Source organism: Oncorhynchus masou, chromosome 24 (assembly GCF_036934945.1).
Source record: "Oncorhynchus masou masou isolate Uvic2021 chromosome 24, UVic_Omas_1.1, whole genome shotgun sequence".
In the NCBI taxonomy this organism is placed as follows: Eukaryota; Metazoa; Chordata; class Actinopteri; order Salmoniformes; family Salmonidae; genus Oncorhynchus; species Oncorhynchus masou.
In genome coordinates, this window is record NC_088235.1 from 20,758,434 (window position 1) to 20,774,142 (window position 15,709).

Here is a 15,709-nt window from a genome sequence, read left to right on the forward strand (position 1 = left end):
TGGTTGCAAAATATGCTATAAAGGCCCACCACATGTTCACATGAGCAATATATCAGTCCCCGCCCGCGCATGAGGCCTTTGCCTTTTGGCAGGCCGCCATTGTAAATAAGAATTTGTTCTTAAACTGATTTTCCTACTTAAATAAAGTTTAAGTAAAAAAAAAAATAAAAAATAATACATATTTAGACCTAATGTAATATCAATAGGCTATGCACACGTAGAGTACAAGCCTACTAAAACCAACCACCTGAGGAAAACCGGGTTGCGATGCTATATTTGGACAATTCATCTTCAAGTCGGTTTGGTTTCTATTCTGGAGGTGGTCAAATTTAACCTCCAAATGTAGTAAGCCCCGTAATGAGATTTTTAGGGGTTAAAAGGGTAGGCCTACGTCTATATTTGTAGCAACAAGAATGAAAGCAGTAACTACAGGCTAATGATATAACATTGCTAATAATAATAATAATAATAATAGTTGTGGTTGTCATAATCAATTCAAACATATTTTCAACATAATAGAAAATCCTCTATTTAATAAAAAAATTTAACTTCGTCTATTTGTGTGAAAAAATGTGTATAACTAAATGGAAACCACATGTAGTTTTTGATTGGAGTTTCATAGCCTATTCTGTTGCAGTGGTGCATCATGCCTCCCGGCCCATTCCAGTTCCAGCTTGGCCTCTGATCGGGATAACTATTTTGGGCTGTCATACGTGGCCTATAATTGTGATGGTAAACTAAATTCCTATCCAATCTGAATGTCATGTTATGACAGGTGTTTACTTAAGGTGGAAGGACATTGAATAACACTACAATCAGCAGAGAACATGTTATGTGGATTCCTGCATGGCTGAGAACAGTGAGAGACGCCAAACTTGTCAGTATTGCACGTTATAGTGACAGCATCTTATATATTATTTTATCTAATTGATGTAAAAAGACTGTGAGAGGCTACCTTATTTTGCTTTTATCAAATTCTAAATGAATATATTTTCACGAAGTTCAGGTTAATTGCTGATTAAACTGAAACGCTATGAGGCTGAGTAGACTTTGAATCGATTTTCTTATTAGTTAGATAAAATAAAGTTAGATAGATAAAGTTAGATAGATAAATAAAGGTTAAATAAATAATAATAAAAATACATTTATTCTTATTATGATATTAATATAGTATTATGGAATTTATAATATTCTGCTGCTCGTGGACAAAGATCACGCTGGTTGCGCGTCCCTCATTGATAGTCTACCCTAAACCGCAGCTAAAACTCATCAATGTTATTCCCCCTCTCGACAGCACGACAAAGTTAAATTGTGGATGGTCTGCAAATTAACATTTTCTAGCGATGCAGATAATATTGTAGCCGATCCCATACACGCAATCACTAAAACTGACTAGGTTACACCGCTTTAGTTTTCCAAAATTTGAGTGATAAACAGTTTTTTAAAAAGCCTTACAGAAATACATTACAAAGTGAAGCTGATGAAACAATAATTTCAGACTAACCCGTTATTATTTCTAGAAAGCAACAGAGTGTTTACAAATTGTCTTAGTTTCAGATTATCCAGGATTGAAGTTTTCCCCCGCGGTGGCTTTAGAATGAATAGGAATAGATGTCACTTTGGTCAATGGGACAGTCAAAGCACACCGCCCTGTATAATGGGGACGTCATCCTAACAAGACCATTATTATCAATAGGAGGGTTCCTTTTGTTCCCCTTCTCAACCGCACTATAAATACTCGGAGCAGTCTTTTACCCCACCACAGAGCAAGAAGAGGTGCACCGGCGGGATAAGATTACGCGCAGTTATCCGGCCAACAAGCCGAGTGCGTCCATTCATGCCCTCATAGACCTCCATCTCAAAAAGAGGACCAAACTCAAACGACAGAAGCAAGTGATCGAGTGTGATTTAAAAATAGAGGCAGAGACAGAGGGAATCAGCGACCTCCTACCCAAACCGAGCTAATAAAATGCATTCTGACTCCAGCTCGAGCAGATCTTCCTCACCAGACATGGATGGAATGTATCTCCGAGACCACCTCAATTCAGTGTCCTCGGCGCAGAACGAACTCCTCCAGAAGATGACGAGCGAGCATCTTTCCAGGCACGGGGAAAATACGTCATCTGGCGGGAGCAAGTACAAACTCAAGAAGCAGGTGACAGAGCAAGAGATTCAGCATCTGAGGCTGAAAATCAACGGGCGGGAACGCAAGAGGATGCACGACTTGAACCTGGCAATGGACGGCCTCCGGGAAGTTATGCCTTACGCACACGGTCCGTCTGTGAGAAAGCTGTCGAAGATTGCCACTCTCCTGCTTGCCAGAAACTACATCTTGATGCTCAACAGCTCCATGGACGAGATGAAAAGGCTGGTTGGAGAAATCTACGGCGGACATCATTCTGCGTTCCACTGCGGGACAGTGAGCGGGCACTCTGGCAACCCGGCGCATCAGGTGCATCCGCTGCTCGGGAGCGCGCTGTCCTCGTCCACATCCTCTACCCTCACCACCACTTTACCTGGACTTACCTCCATTCGAGCACCTCACTCCTTAATGAAGAGTGCCCCTGCACACCCTCTTCAGCTCGGCAGCGGCTTCCAACACTGGGCAGGTTTACCATGCCCGTGCCCCATATGCCAAGTACCTCCACCCCCTCATATTCCTATCAGTTCAGCGGGACTGACGAGACTTGCAAGCGGAAACAAGGATGTGATGAAGTAATTCGGGACAACCGATACAGAATGGTGTCAAAATGTACAGTAAATTATGAATTGGACATGAAGAAATGACCTCCATGCATGCATTGTATGTATGTTTATTTGTTTTGCGTATGAGAACCGTTAAATAGTCCTCCTCGTAACAAAGACCCTGTGAAAATAATTTTTTCACGGTAAAAATGTAGCTGTTTATTTGGTGTCACCAGAGATGCATTCACGCTATGTAAATATGTTTCTTACAAGACGCTCAGTGAAAAAACCTAACGCATTAAGCTGGAGATGTCTGAATGTGACCTTATGTTTGGAGAGCATTAAGCTGGAAATGTCTGAATGTGACCTCATGTTTGGAGAGCATTAAGCTGGAAATGTCTGAATGTGACCTCATGTTTGGAGAGCATTAAGCTGGAGATGTCTGAATGTGACCTCATGTTTGGAGAGCATTAAGCTGGAGATGTCTGAATGGGTGAAAAAAGTTACATGCAAATGTAATGTTTGTTTTGGCATCATTTGTGAAAGTGAAGAATGCCCTTTCCTTGTAACAAGGATGGTGAAATCGCATTCTACAGTGTATGACAATTGTATATTTTATATATTAAGTTCGGAAAGGTTGAAATAATATGGCTCTTGATGACTCCATAGAATTCTGAAAATACTTTTAGTTTTGCGGTGGCGTTATTGTCCATATGTTGAACTTCTTTAGCATGGCTGCATGATTGTTTTGCTGGAAAGAATGTTTTATGTCCGGAGACCCCACGTCTTTATTTTTGTATTGATGACTAATGAAATATTTATTATTGCCCAGTGTTCCTGGATGAAATGTCAATAAAACGGATATGATGAACCATGCATGCTGCATTGCCTGTCCATACCATGTCAGGATGTATCTAACATAGCCTCAATTAAGGACATTTATTCCTGTCGATTATTAATTCATAGATTTCAAATCTAAATATACGTCTGGCTATTTATTCATAGATTTAAAGACAAATCTAAATATATGTTGCTTATTTATTCATAGATTTAAAGCCAAGTCTAAATATAGGTTTGGTTATTTATTCATAGATTTAAAGCCATGTCTAAATATACGTTTGGTTATTTATTCATATATTTAAAGCCAAGTCTAAATATACGTTTGGTTATTTATTCATATATTTAAAGCCATGTCTACATATAGGTTTTGTTATTTATTCATATATTTAAAGCCATGTCTACATATATGTTGCTTATTTATTCATATATTTAAAGCCATGTCTACATATAGGTTTGGCTATTTATTAATAGATTTAAAGCCAAGTCTAAATATAGGTTATATCTAGTAGCCTATGTAGGCCTTGAGTGAATGGAATCATGCAGTATGTCAATAATGCCTGAATTTTAATGTAACTTTTTGATAATTTTGTAGACTATGTAGACCTAACTTATCTAGACTATATCAAATGTTTGTAGACAGTCTATAGATATTTTAGATCCACGTAAGAGGAAGGCCTAATGACAGCTTAACAAAGTAAGATACTTGCTAACTTTTATTTGTTTCTGTTAATTCATTGTGGTGATGTGAGAGCAAAGTATTTGTTTTTCAGGTTGGCAATATAATATCCAGTGCAGTTAGTAATGTTTACATGTGGGCCTATTATAATGTGTTGTATGAACGTCCACTACATTTCACAGGTGCAGAAGTAGTTCTGAATACACATTACACCCAATGGGGGTTAGGAGAGATTTGTTGTAGCAACTAACACCAGTAGAAATGTTGGTTATCTGGCAGTATCTGCAGAAAATGTGTGGGTATAGTCCTTGAATGCTTTTGGAGTTTTCTACCATATATATATATATATATCATATATATCTAAGATGTAATACTTATCGTAACATAATTAAGAAAAACACAAGCATCTTATTAGATCTGACCAGCATAAGTTTATTGATCCCATCAGAATCCACATTTGAGCCATTATAGACATTGATCTATGTATACTGTATGTAGCCTATATAGATAAAACATTTTTATAGAATGAATTATACAAAATCCTCATGCTTGCATTATATAGTGATTTTTTTGTGTCGACAGAAATGTTAAGAGAGAGCATTGATCTAAACACCAGATAATGAAGAATAATGCACAATAGACCTACATTTTAGGCTTAACTTTCCCAAAATAATGTCTCCAACTTGTCAACATTGGAATGGCATGTATCCTGAACTAGCCAACACCACCCACATTTCCAACGGTTGATGTTAGGGAAAGTATTAATATAACCATAACTCAACAATTTCAGTTCATTTAAGAAAATCACTAAATTTAAAGAAATCCATTAGACATTACTCTATGGATATCCAGTGACTGGGCAAGGGTGCAGCCATGGATGGGCCCCGGGAGGGCATAGGCCCACCCACTTGGGAGCCAGGCCCACCCACTTGGGAGCCAGGCCCACCCACTGGGGAGCCAGGCCCAGCAAATCAGAATGAGTTCTTCCCACAAAAGGGCTTTATTACAGACAGAAATACTCCTCAGTTTCATTAGCGTCCTGGGTGGCTGGTCTCAGACGATTCTGCAGATGAAGAAGCTGGATGTGGAGGTCCTGAGCTGGTGTGGTTACACGTGGTCTGCAGTTGTGAGGCCAGCTGGACGTACTGCCAAATTCTCTAAAATGAGTGGTCTTTTATTGTCCCCAGCACAAGGTGAACCTGTGTAATGATCATGCTTTTTAATCAGTTTCTTGATATGCCACACCTGTCAGGTGTGCTCACACCTGACATATGCTCACACTAACAACATTTTGCACAACATTTGAGAGAAACAAGCATTTCGTGCAAATGGAACATTTCTGGGATATTTTATTTAACCTCTTAAAACATGGGACCAACACTTTGCATGTTGAGTTTTGTGGAATATAATAAATGGATCTCATTGTTTGGGTTGACACATTTTTTGTTAGGTCAAATCAAGTCTGAATTTTCAAAGTGGAAATTACAAACTTTGGAAGCCTTTTTAAAACTAGAATACACTACAAGTTAGGAATTCCTGCAGTGCAGGAACATTCTCAGTAACCAAAGAGTGATCAAATTAAGATCCTACATCTGTATAGTTTAAACAAATACATTAGTAATACGACATATTTCTGATCATACAATGTGCTTAATAAATTATTTCATAATTCGATGGGATGCTATCGAACTGTTGTGTCCTGAAACAAATGCTACATGAACCTCCATGGGATCAGAAAATGCTTTGGCATGTCCCTTGAGTCCTTTCACCGGCGCATTGCAGATCAGATAGTTCTAAACAGAATGTGTTTGTGGAGATTACAAGTTAATTGTTCCTGGGGGAAAGGGGAACGAAACACATCAGAAGACTGGTTGGGATTACAGGATCATATACGCAAAAGATTATGCATTCAGTTGCCATTCTTCAAGCATGTAAATGAGCCAGTAATTCTTTTGTAACCTTGTCATTGGAAAGCCCAAATTCTTTCCTCGTAGTGCTGTAGGTTGGGAGAGTGAAAGGGGGAGTTTTTTAATTTTGACATTTTGTCTTAAGGATACAAACAGTTACGGTTAGACTGTCCATGTCAGATGGGGTTTATATCGACGGTTGCAATTTCCCATCAAGAAGAAGCGTTAAAATATTTTGTTCTAAAGATTGTGCCAGAGAAGAATACTGCCTAATTATCATGAAATGTGGTCAATTATCATGCAGTATAAGAGCATTGACAGTCCAGTTGTGTGAGAAAAATGTGCCAGCAAAATGTGCTTAAAATGTACTTACCTCTGCACATGCTGCTTAAAATGGTGATATTAATGATATCCATTGATACTATATGCCTGCTATACTTTTCTAGACATACTTTATGATGTAGTTCATAATATGTGCCGTTCTACCATCATTACTGCACTATAAGTAGTAACATTGCCTGTTCTCCAAATTGTGAGTTCACGTGCATGCACATTTTGTAAATGTTTCCAGAAAATATATTGGACTCATATGGATAATCTGACCATTGTACTGTATATAATAAAGAATTTAATCATGGATACATTTCAAACATATTGTTACGTCCGTCGTTGAATGAATGAGACCAAAGCGCAGCGTGGAAAGTGTTCATGATATTTAATACTGAAACACTGACAAAAACAGCAAAAGATAAAAGAATGTAACATTTTGCAGGGCTATACAGCTACTGTGCAAAAACAAGATCCCACAAACTCAGGTGAAAAACAGGCTGCCTAAGTATGATTCCCAACCAGAGACAACGATAGACAACTGCCTCTGATTGGGAACCATACCCTGCCAACAAAGAAATAGAAAACTAGAATGCCCACCCAAATCACACCTTGACCGAATCAAATAGAGAAATAAATAGGCTTTCTAAGGTCAGGGCGTGACACATATTGTGGGATTACCCTTGAGATGCAACTACCTGGAGTCAACTTTCACTCAGACCCAGATGTGATGCGTAACCCTCAAGCTACCAACATATTTGGATTACCAATAAGAACAAACAGTTGGAAAAAGAAACAATCATGTCAAAATTCTCTAGGGTCCTGTGTGGCTCAAGAGCAAACGCCAAGCGTCGTGGGTTCATTCCCGCTGGGGCCACCCAAAATAGTCGCTTTGGACAAAAGCGTCTGCTAAATGGGATATATTATTATTTATTATATTAAAATATAAACATATTTATCATCTTAACATACTTGGACTGTTATCTATCTATCCGCAGAAGGCCCAAGAAATTGGCAAAGACTCCAGCCACCCTAGTTATAGACTGTTCTCTCTGCTACCGCACGGCAAATGGTACCGGAGTGCCAAGTGTAGGTCCAAAAGGCTTCTTAACAGCTTCTACCCCCAAGCCATAAGACTCCTGAACATCTAATCAATGGCTACCCAGACTATTTGCATTGTCCCCTACCCCCATTATTACACTGCTGCTACTCTCTGTTTATTATCCATGCATAGTCACTTTACCTCTACCTACATGTACATATTACTTCAATTACCTCGACTAACCGGTGCCCCCGCACTCTGTACCAGTACCCTCTGTATATAGCCTCGCTACTGTTATTTTATTGTTGCTCCTTAATGAACTAATTGTTATTATTCTATTTTTCATATTTAAATGTTTTTATTTTATTTATTTTTTTACTTCAGTTTATTTTAGTAAATACTTTCTCTACACTTTTTGTTGGTTAAGGGCTTGTAAGTAAGCATTTCACTGTAAGGGGTTGTATTCGGCGCATGTGACAAATACACTTTGATTTGATTTGACTATGCAGGTTGGACAAAAAATAACACAGGAGCTGTATATGAGGCCAGTAGATATTATTTTCTTAGGCCTACCATTCTCTGGCTGACAGAGTGAGACAAATAGAGAATCACTGCACAACACAAGCTATTCTATTGGTGCTTATTCAGAACCAGATGGATTGAGAGACTAAAAAGTCTTACAACCACATAAGGGTCACTAAAGAACCAATGAGGAAGACTTTCATGCTCCCAAGTAATTTCTTGAATGCTTTAAATCAAAAGACGACATGCTAACTATTCCCCTTCTTTTCAGCAGTGACAAATGTCCAGTCATCTTCAGTGGACACACCTGTTTGCTGGAAACACTAAACACTAACATGAAACACTTTGAGAGTTGCCTTGTTAAACTCAGATTCCCCTCAAAGATCCCACCCAATAGATATGCATGTTAACAGTGCTGCTGAAAGCTCACTGTCAAAGCTAAAAGCTCACTGTTAATGCAGGGCTTGTGCAGGGCAACACTGTGGCTGCAATTGAAAATACATTTATGTTGAATAAGGGACATTGGCTGCATCAGAGGAGCTGCTGCCCCTTCAGTTGAATAAGGGGCATTGGCTGCATCAGAGAAGCTGCAGCCCCCTCATGTGAGTAAGGGGCATTGGCTACATCATAGGAGCTGCTGCCCCCTCAGTTGAATGTCTGGGGTCTGCTGTTCATTATGTCTGCCAGTTCCTGTGCGCTCTGGGTCTCTCAGGGGTCTGAATTAGGTTGCAGATGCAGCATCCATTGTCTCGCCGCCCCGGGGGAATGCCCCTGGGCCTGTCATCAGCTGATTTCATAGACATGTAGCCAAAACAGAAAGCAGATTTTCATCATAAATTCATTTTGCCACAGCCATTAGTATCGGAGCTCATTTGCATGTTAATTGTACAGTTCGGGGTAATGTTGACGTTTCCCTTTGTCCAGGTTTGTTTGGAGGGGAAATGGACCTAAGAAATGTGTTCTATGCTTTTTCAATTGTTGGGTTGGTCATAATATCTTGTTTTCACAATTTAGAGGATTTGTAAAAGGAAAAAAGAGTTTCATTGTTTATTTCACTCAAGTCCATGGAACCAGTCAACTAGGCATATGCTAAAATAGCAGACTGTTTAAACTATATGAGACATGATCATTGTCTCATATAGTTATTTTTAATTCTCTCAGAGCCTGTCAGCATCAACAATTAACTCATGTCAGCTCATCAACAATGTAACTCATGTAGCTCATCAACAATGTAACTCATGCAGCTCATCAATAATGTAACTCATGCAGCTCATCAACAATGTAACTCATGTAACACGTCAACAATATAACTCATCAACCATGTAACTCATGTAGCTAATGTATAATGTAATACATGGAACTCATCAATATTGTAACTCATCAACAATATAGCTCATGTAACTCAACAACAATGTAGCTTAAGTAGCTCATCAACAATGTAACTCATGTAGCTCATCAACAATGTAACTCATATAGCTCATCAACAATGTAACTCATATAGCTCATCAACAATGTAACTCATGTAGCTCATCAACAATGTTACTCATATAGCTCATCAACAATGTAACTCATGTAGCTAATCAATAATGTAATACATGTAGTTAATCAATAATATAGTACATGTAACTCATCAACAATGTAACTCATGTAACTCATCAACAATATAACTCATGTAGCTCATAAACAATTTAACTCATGTAGCTCATCAACAATGTAACTCATCAACCATGTTACTCATGTAGCTAATCAATAATGTAATTGTAACGGTTCTCTTGAGTTGAAGGAGAGGCGGACCAAAATGCAGCGTGGTTTCTTTTCATGGTTCTTTAATAAAGAAAACTATACATGAATAAACTAACAAAACAATAAACATGAGAAAACCTAAACAGCCTATCTGGTGAAAACAAACATAGAGACAGGAACAATCACCCACAAACACACAGTGAAACCCAGGCTACCTAAGTATGATTCTTAATCAGAGACAACTAATGACACCTGCCTCTGATTGAGAACCATACTAGGCCGAAACATAGAAATACCCAAATCATAGAAAAACAAACATAGACTGCCCACCCAAACTCACGCCCTGACCATACTAAATAATGACAAAACAAAGGAAATATAGGTCAGAACGTGACAGTAATACATGTAACGCATCAACAATATAACTCATGTAGCTCATCAACAATGTAACTTATCAACCATGTTACTCATGTAGCTAATAATTAATGTAATACATGTGACTCATCAACAATATAACTCATGTAGCTCATCAACAATGTAACTCATGTAACTAATCAACAATGTAACGCTACATAAACTACTGCCGTACTGTAGGAGTAGGTGATTTTTACACATGAGCTAATATAGTCATTCTGGGTGTCAGCATCACTTGCATTTATGTGATTATGAGAATTATGTTGATGATTAAAGGTATTGGTACATCTGGAATGATTGGTAGCTACCTTCACAGTGAAATAGCATATTATGCCAGATGTCTGAGACTTTTTCAACTGCAAAATTGGGAGATCGTCTCACTCAAGTCCATGGAACCAGTCAACTACGCATATGCTAAAATAGCAGACTGTTTAAACACATCCAACACAACATTCAAGTCGGCTTTGGTGTCAGTTATGTGTAAATACTGAAGAGAGAGAAGTCAAGCTATCCTTTCTGTGAGCAGTAATGTCCTCCCACAGTGTCTGACAGATGGCGTTCACTAGTTGGCCATAAATGACTGTCACAAAGTGTTTGTCTCTCTGCCAGTAGACTATGGTTAAGGGACTCCCTGGAAGAATGTTACTATCCTGACACCGCTGAAAACAAACTGTCCCTGATTGACAACCACAGAACACCATGGCCCTCGTGCTACCCCAACCTTCTGGCCAGAAAGGCTGACGGAGCAGATGCAGAAAGGAACAATATATCTGTTTAAATAATAGGCCACCAAATGCTTAAAATGTGCCCTGAATAAAGCCCCTCTCCATGACGATATTGGGGACATCTTGAACCTTAAACAGGATGTCTGTACTGTCTGTGTTCAATAAAAGGAATCAACAGGATGGTCTTTGCTGAGTGATTATCTGTAACTTCCCAAGATGTATTATCCAGATTAGAAATAGAGATTTTCATCTTGTCCTTTTGAGCAAAGGATCCTCTTTCGAATGCAGCTCATTTCCAGGGATCATAGTACACTACTCGACTCATAATCACTTGAATATCTAGCACCGTTATCAGTAGAGACAATCAAAATAGTTTATTCATGTACAAAACTTTTTTGTTGAAAGCATATCCTCATTATCACAGTGTTGGACATCAGTGAGACAGAGCATTAAGTCTCAGTGATCAATCGTGTGTGTTGAGTGAATCAGAGTAGACAGAAGGTGGAGGGACATTCCCCAGAGAGGAGAGAGGAGGGAGAAGGGGGGGGGTGTTGCCTGTGGGCGGTGGTTTCTGTGCCAGCTCCTAGCTTGGTAGAGGGCACTGTGACTTGGCCCCACTCAGTAGGAGGTTGCTGTGTGACAAAGTAAAACATGGACGTGTGAGGAGCAAGCCAAGAACATAGAAGTTCAACGGATGCTGCAGAGAAAAATAAGTCCATACATATTATGGATGTGGGAAAATAGATTAAATTGTTTCAACCTTCCATTTTGAGGGTCCCCTACTAGATCTAGGGTATTTTCTATTTATTTAACCTTTATTTAACCAGGTAGGCTAGTTGAGAACAAGTTCTCATTTGCAACTGCGACCTAGCCGTCCAGAGTAGTGATGCTGGACGGGCGGGCAGGTGCGGGCAGTGATCGATTGAATAGCATGCATTTAGTTTTACGTGCGTTTAACAGCAGTTGGAGGCCACGGAAGGAGAGTTGTATGGCATTAAAGCTCATCTGGAGGTTAGTTAACACAGTGTCCAAGGAGGGGCCAGAAGTATACAGAATGGTGTCGTCTGCGTAGAGGTGGATCAGAGAATCACCAGCAGCAAGAGCAACATCATTGATGTATACAGAAAAGAGAGTCGGCCCGAGAACTGAACCCTGTGGCACACCCATAGAGACTGTCAGAGGACCGGACAACAGTCCATCCGATTTGACACACTGACCTCTATCAGAGAAGTAGTTGGTAAACCAGTCGGGGCAATCATTTGAGAAACCAAGGCTGTCGACTCTGCCAATAAGAATGTTGTGATTGACAGAGTCGAAAGCCTTGGCCAGGTCGATGAAAACGGCGGCACAGTAATGTCTCTTATCGATAGCGGTTATGATGTTGTTTAGAACCTTGAGCGTAGCTGAGGTGCACCCATGACCATGGCCAGCCGTAGAGAAATGCTTATTGAAATTCTCAATTATAGTGGATTTATCGGTGGTGACAGTGTTTCCTAGCCTCAGAGCAGTGGGCAGCTGGGAGGAGGTGCTCTTATTCTCCATGGACTTTACAGTGTCCCAGAACATTTTTGAGTTAGTACAAATTTCTGTTTGAAAAAGCTTCCCTTAGTTTTTCTATCTGCCTGTGTATATTTGTTCCTAACTTCCCTGAACAGCTGCATATCACGGGGGCTATTCGATGCTAATGCAGAATGCCACAGGAAGTTTTTGTGCTGGTCAAGGGCAGACAGGTCTGGAGTGAACCAAGGACTATATCTATTCCTAGTTCTACATTTTTTGAGAGGGGCATGCTTATTTAAGATGGTGCGGAAAGCACTTTTACAGAATAGCCAGGCATCATCTACCGACAGGATGAGGTCAATGTCATTCCAGGATACCCTGGCCAGGTCGATTAGAAAGGCCTGCTCGCAGAAATGTTTCAGGGAGCGTTTGAAAGTGATGAGGGGTGGTCGTTTGGTTGCAGACCCATTACGGATGCAGGCAATGAGGCAGTGATTGCTGAGATCTTGATTGAAAACAGCAGAGGTGTATTTGGAGGGCGAGTTAGTTAGGATGACATCTATGAGGGTGCCCGTGTTTACTGATTTGGGGTTGTACCTAGTAGGCTCATTGATAATTTGTGTGAGATTGAGGGCATCAAGCTTAATTTGTAGGATGGACGGGGTGTTAAGCATGTCCCAGTTTAGGTCACCTAGTAGCATGATCTCAGAAGATAGATGGGGGGCAATCAATTTACATATGGTATCGAGGGCACAGCTGGGGGCAGAGGGAGATCTATAGCAAGCGGCAACAGTGAGAGACTTGTTTCTGGAAAGGTGAATTTTTAGAAGTAGAAGCTCAAATTGTTTGGGTACAGACTTAGATAATAATACAGAACTCTGCAGGCTATCTCTGCAGTAGATTGCAACACCGCCCCCTTTGGCAGTTCTATCTTGGTGGAAAACGTTATAGTTAGGAATGGAAATTTCAAGGTTTTTGGTGGTTTTCCTAAGCCAGGATTCAGACATCTGGGTTGGCAGAGTGTGCTAAAGCAGTGAGTAAAACAAACTGAGGGAGGAGGCTTCTAATGTTAACATGCATGAAACCAAGGCTTTTCCGTTTACAGAAGTCAACAAATGAGAGCCCCTGTGGGGTGAGAGTGGAGCTAGGCACTGCAGGACCTGGATTAACATCCACATCACCAGAGGAACAGAGGAGAAGTAGGATAAGGGTACGGCTAAAGACTATACGAACTGGCCGTCTAGCATGTTCAGAACAGAGAGTAAAAGAAGCAGGTTTCTGGGCACGATAGCATAGATTCAAGGCATAGTGTACAGACAAAGGTAAGGTAGGATGTGAGTACATTGGATGTAAACCTAAGCATTGAGAAATGAAGAGAGATATAGTCTCTAGAGATGTTTAAACCAGGTGATGTCATTGCATATGTAGGAGGTGGAACAACATGGTTGGTTAAGGCATATTGAGAAGGGCTAGAGGCTCTACAGTGAAATAAGACTGTAATCACTAACCAGGACAGTAATGGACAAGGCATATTTATATTAGAGAGAGGCATGTGTAGCCAAGTGAACATATGGGTCCAGTGAGTGGTTGGGCTGGCTGGGGACACAGCGATTCAGACAGTTAGCAGGCCGATGCTAACAAGCTAACATTTAGTAGGCCGGGGCTAAACAAGCTAGCAGCTAGTAGACCGGGGCAAGCTAGCAGGTAGCAGGCCGGGTTAGGAAGCAAGCAGTTAGCATGGGCTAGCAGTTACAGACCGGGCAGGTAAGCTAGCCGTTAGCAGGCCCGGGGCCGGAAGCTAGCAGTTAGTAGACCAGGGCAAGCTAGCAGTTAGTAGGCCGGGTTAGCAAGCAGTTAGCAGGGGCTAGAGGTTAGCAAACAGGGTTAGCAAGCAAGCAGTTAGCAAGGGCTAGCAGTTAGCCGACCGGGTTAGCAAGCAAGCAGATAGCACGGGCTAGAAAGTTAGCCTTTGGGGGTCGTCGCGATGGGGGTAAGTCTGTTTTTGCCTCTTCGTGCGATGACGTTGATAGACCAGTCGTGGAATTAGTAGGGTTCCAAGTAGCTTTAGGTAGCAGGCCTAGCTGGTTAGCATAATGGGCCTTCAGCGGGCGTCGCTCCTGAGGGGCCTGTTGGGAGTCCTTCGGCAGATTCCAGTCTTAGGGGATCTGCGGGGTTCCATGTCCCGTACCGGCTGTAGAAGGGGTCCGGATATTGTAGCCCAGGAGTATACTTCGGTGGTAGCCCAGGGGTATACTTCGGTGGTAGCACAGGAGCCCTAGGCGAGCTAGCTCCAAGCTAATTTGTGCTTGCTCTGCGATGGAAACGTTAGCCAGGAGTAGTCATCCGGGATTGGGGTTAGCTAGTTGTGAAGATCCAGATGAAAATGTTCAGTTTGCGGTAGGAATCCAGGGATAAAAATAACAGGTCCGTTATGCTCTGGTTAGAGTCACGTTGCTCGAACTGGCGAGAGCTTTCCGAGCTGAAGGTTAGCTGATGACCGCTGGCAATGGTTTGCTGACTGATAGCTGGTAGTTAGCTGGCTAGCTTCTGTTGAGGGATTCCAGAACCGAAGTAAATATAAATACTTTAGGAAAAAAAAGCAGATCCACGCCACATTGGGTGAGGCGGGTTGCAGGAGAGTATTTAGATGTTGAGGTTTAGCAAAATATGCGTCGAAAAAGATGTAAAACGATATATACAAGGGACACGACAGGACAAAGACGTCTGACTGCTACGCCATCTTGGATTGTAAAGGATAACGAATCTAGTTGTTTGTGTGGAAGCGGTCAGACAAGTGGAAATTATGGTCAGTAAAGAAAACTTTAAGCTCGTCTCTCAATAAAAAAACAAACGTGTCAATACTTTGCCCCTAGATAACCAGCACACTTTGTTAAAGCAAGGCTCCTGAACTCTCGTAAACAGTATGTTGTAAAAGCGTTACATGGTCACTGCCCATATCATTGTACTGTGCAGAAAATACACAAGAGTTCAGGGGCCTTGCTTTAACAAAGTTAACTATTTTCACTGTATTGTCCAAATCGTCTGAAAGCAGTCAGGCATTCCCTTGGCAGCAAGAGCCTCTCGGGGATGCTGCAGTGTACCCAAGTGGTGTCGGGAGCAACTGCTTGCATGCGTGTTACCACTCCACTATGTCTCCCTGCCATGGATTTTGCACCATCAATACAGATACCAATATGAGCAGCAGCTACGTTTGGCTACATACGGACCGTTAGTGGAATTCCTGCGAGAGAGTAACGGTTAATGTGATTGGATGTTAATTATATGACTAGGCTACCTGTATTTGACATTGTTGTTAATTGTATGTTTG

At 40.9% G+C, this 15,709-nt stretch overlaps 1 protein-coding gene across 1 annotated transcript; it reads left to right on the plus strand.

The window, feature by feature from the left end:
* Nucleotides 1-1,742: 1,742 nt before the first annotated feature.
* On the plus strand, nt 1,743-3,561 carry LOC135511566 (oligodendrocyte transcription factor 3-like). Its single transcript, XM_064933053.1, has one exon. The coding sequence runs from the start codon at nt 1,970-1,972 to the stop codon at nt 2,717-2,719; it is 750 nt and encodes a 249-aa protein (XP_064789125.1). The 5' UTR covers nt 1,743-1,969; the 3' UTR covers nt 2,720-3,561.
* Nucleotides 3,562-15,709: the final 12,148 nt, after the last annotated feature.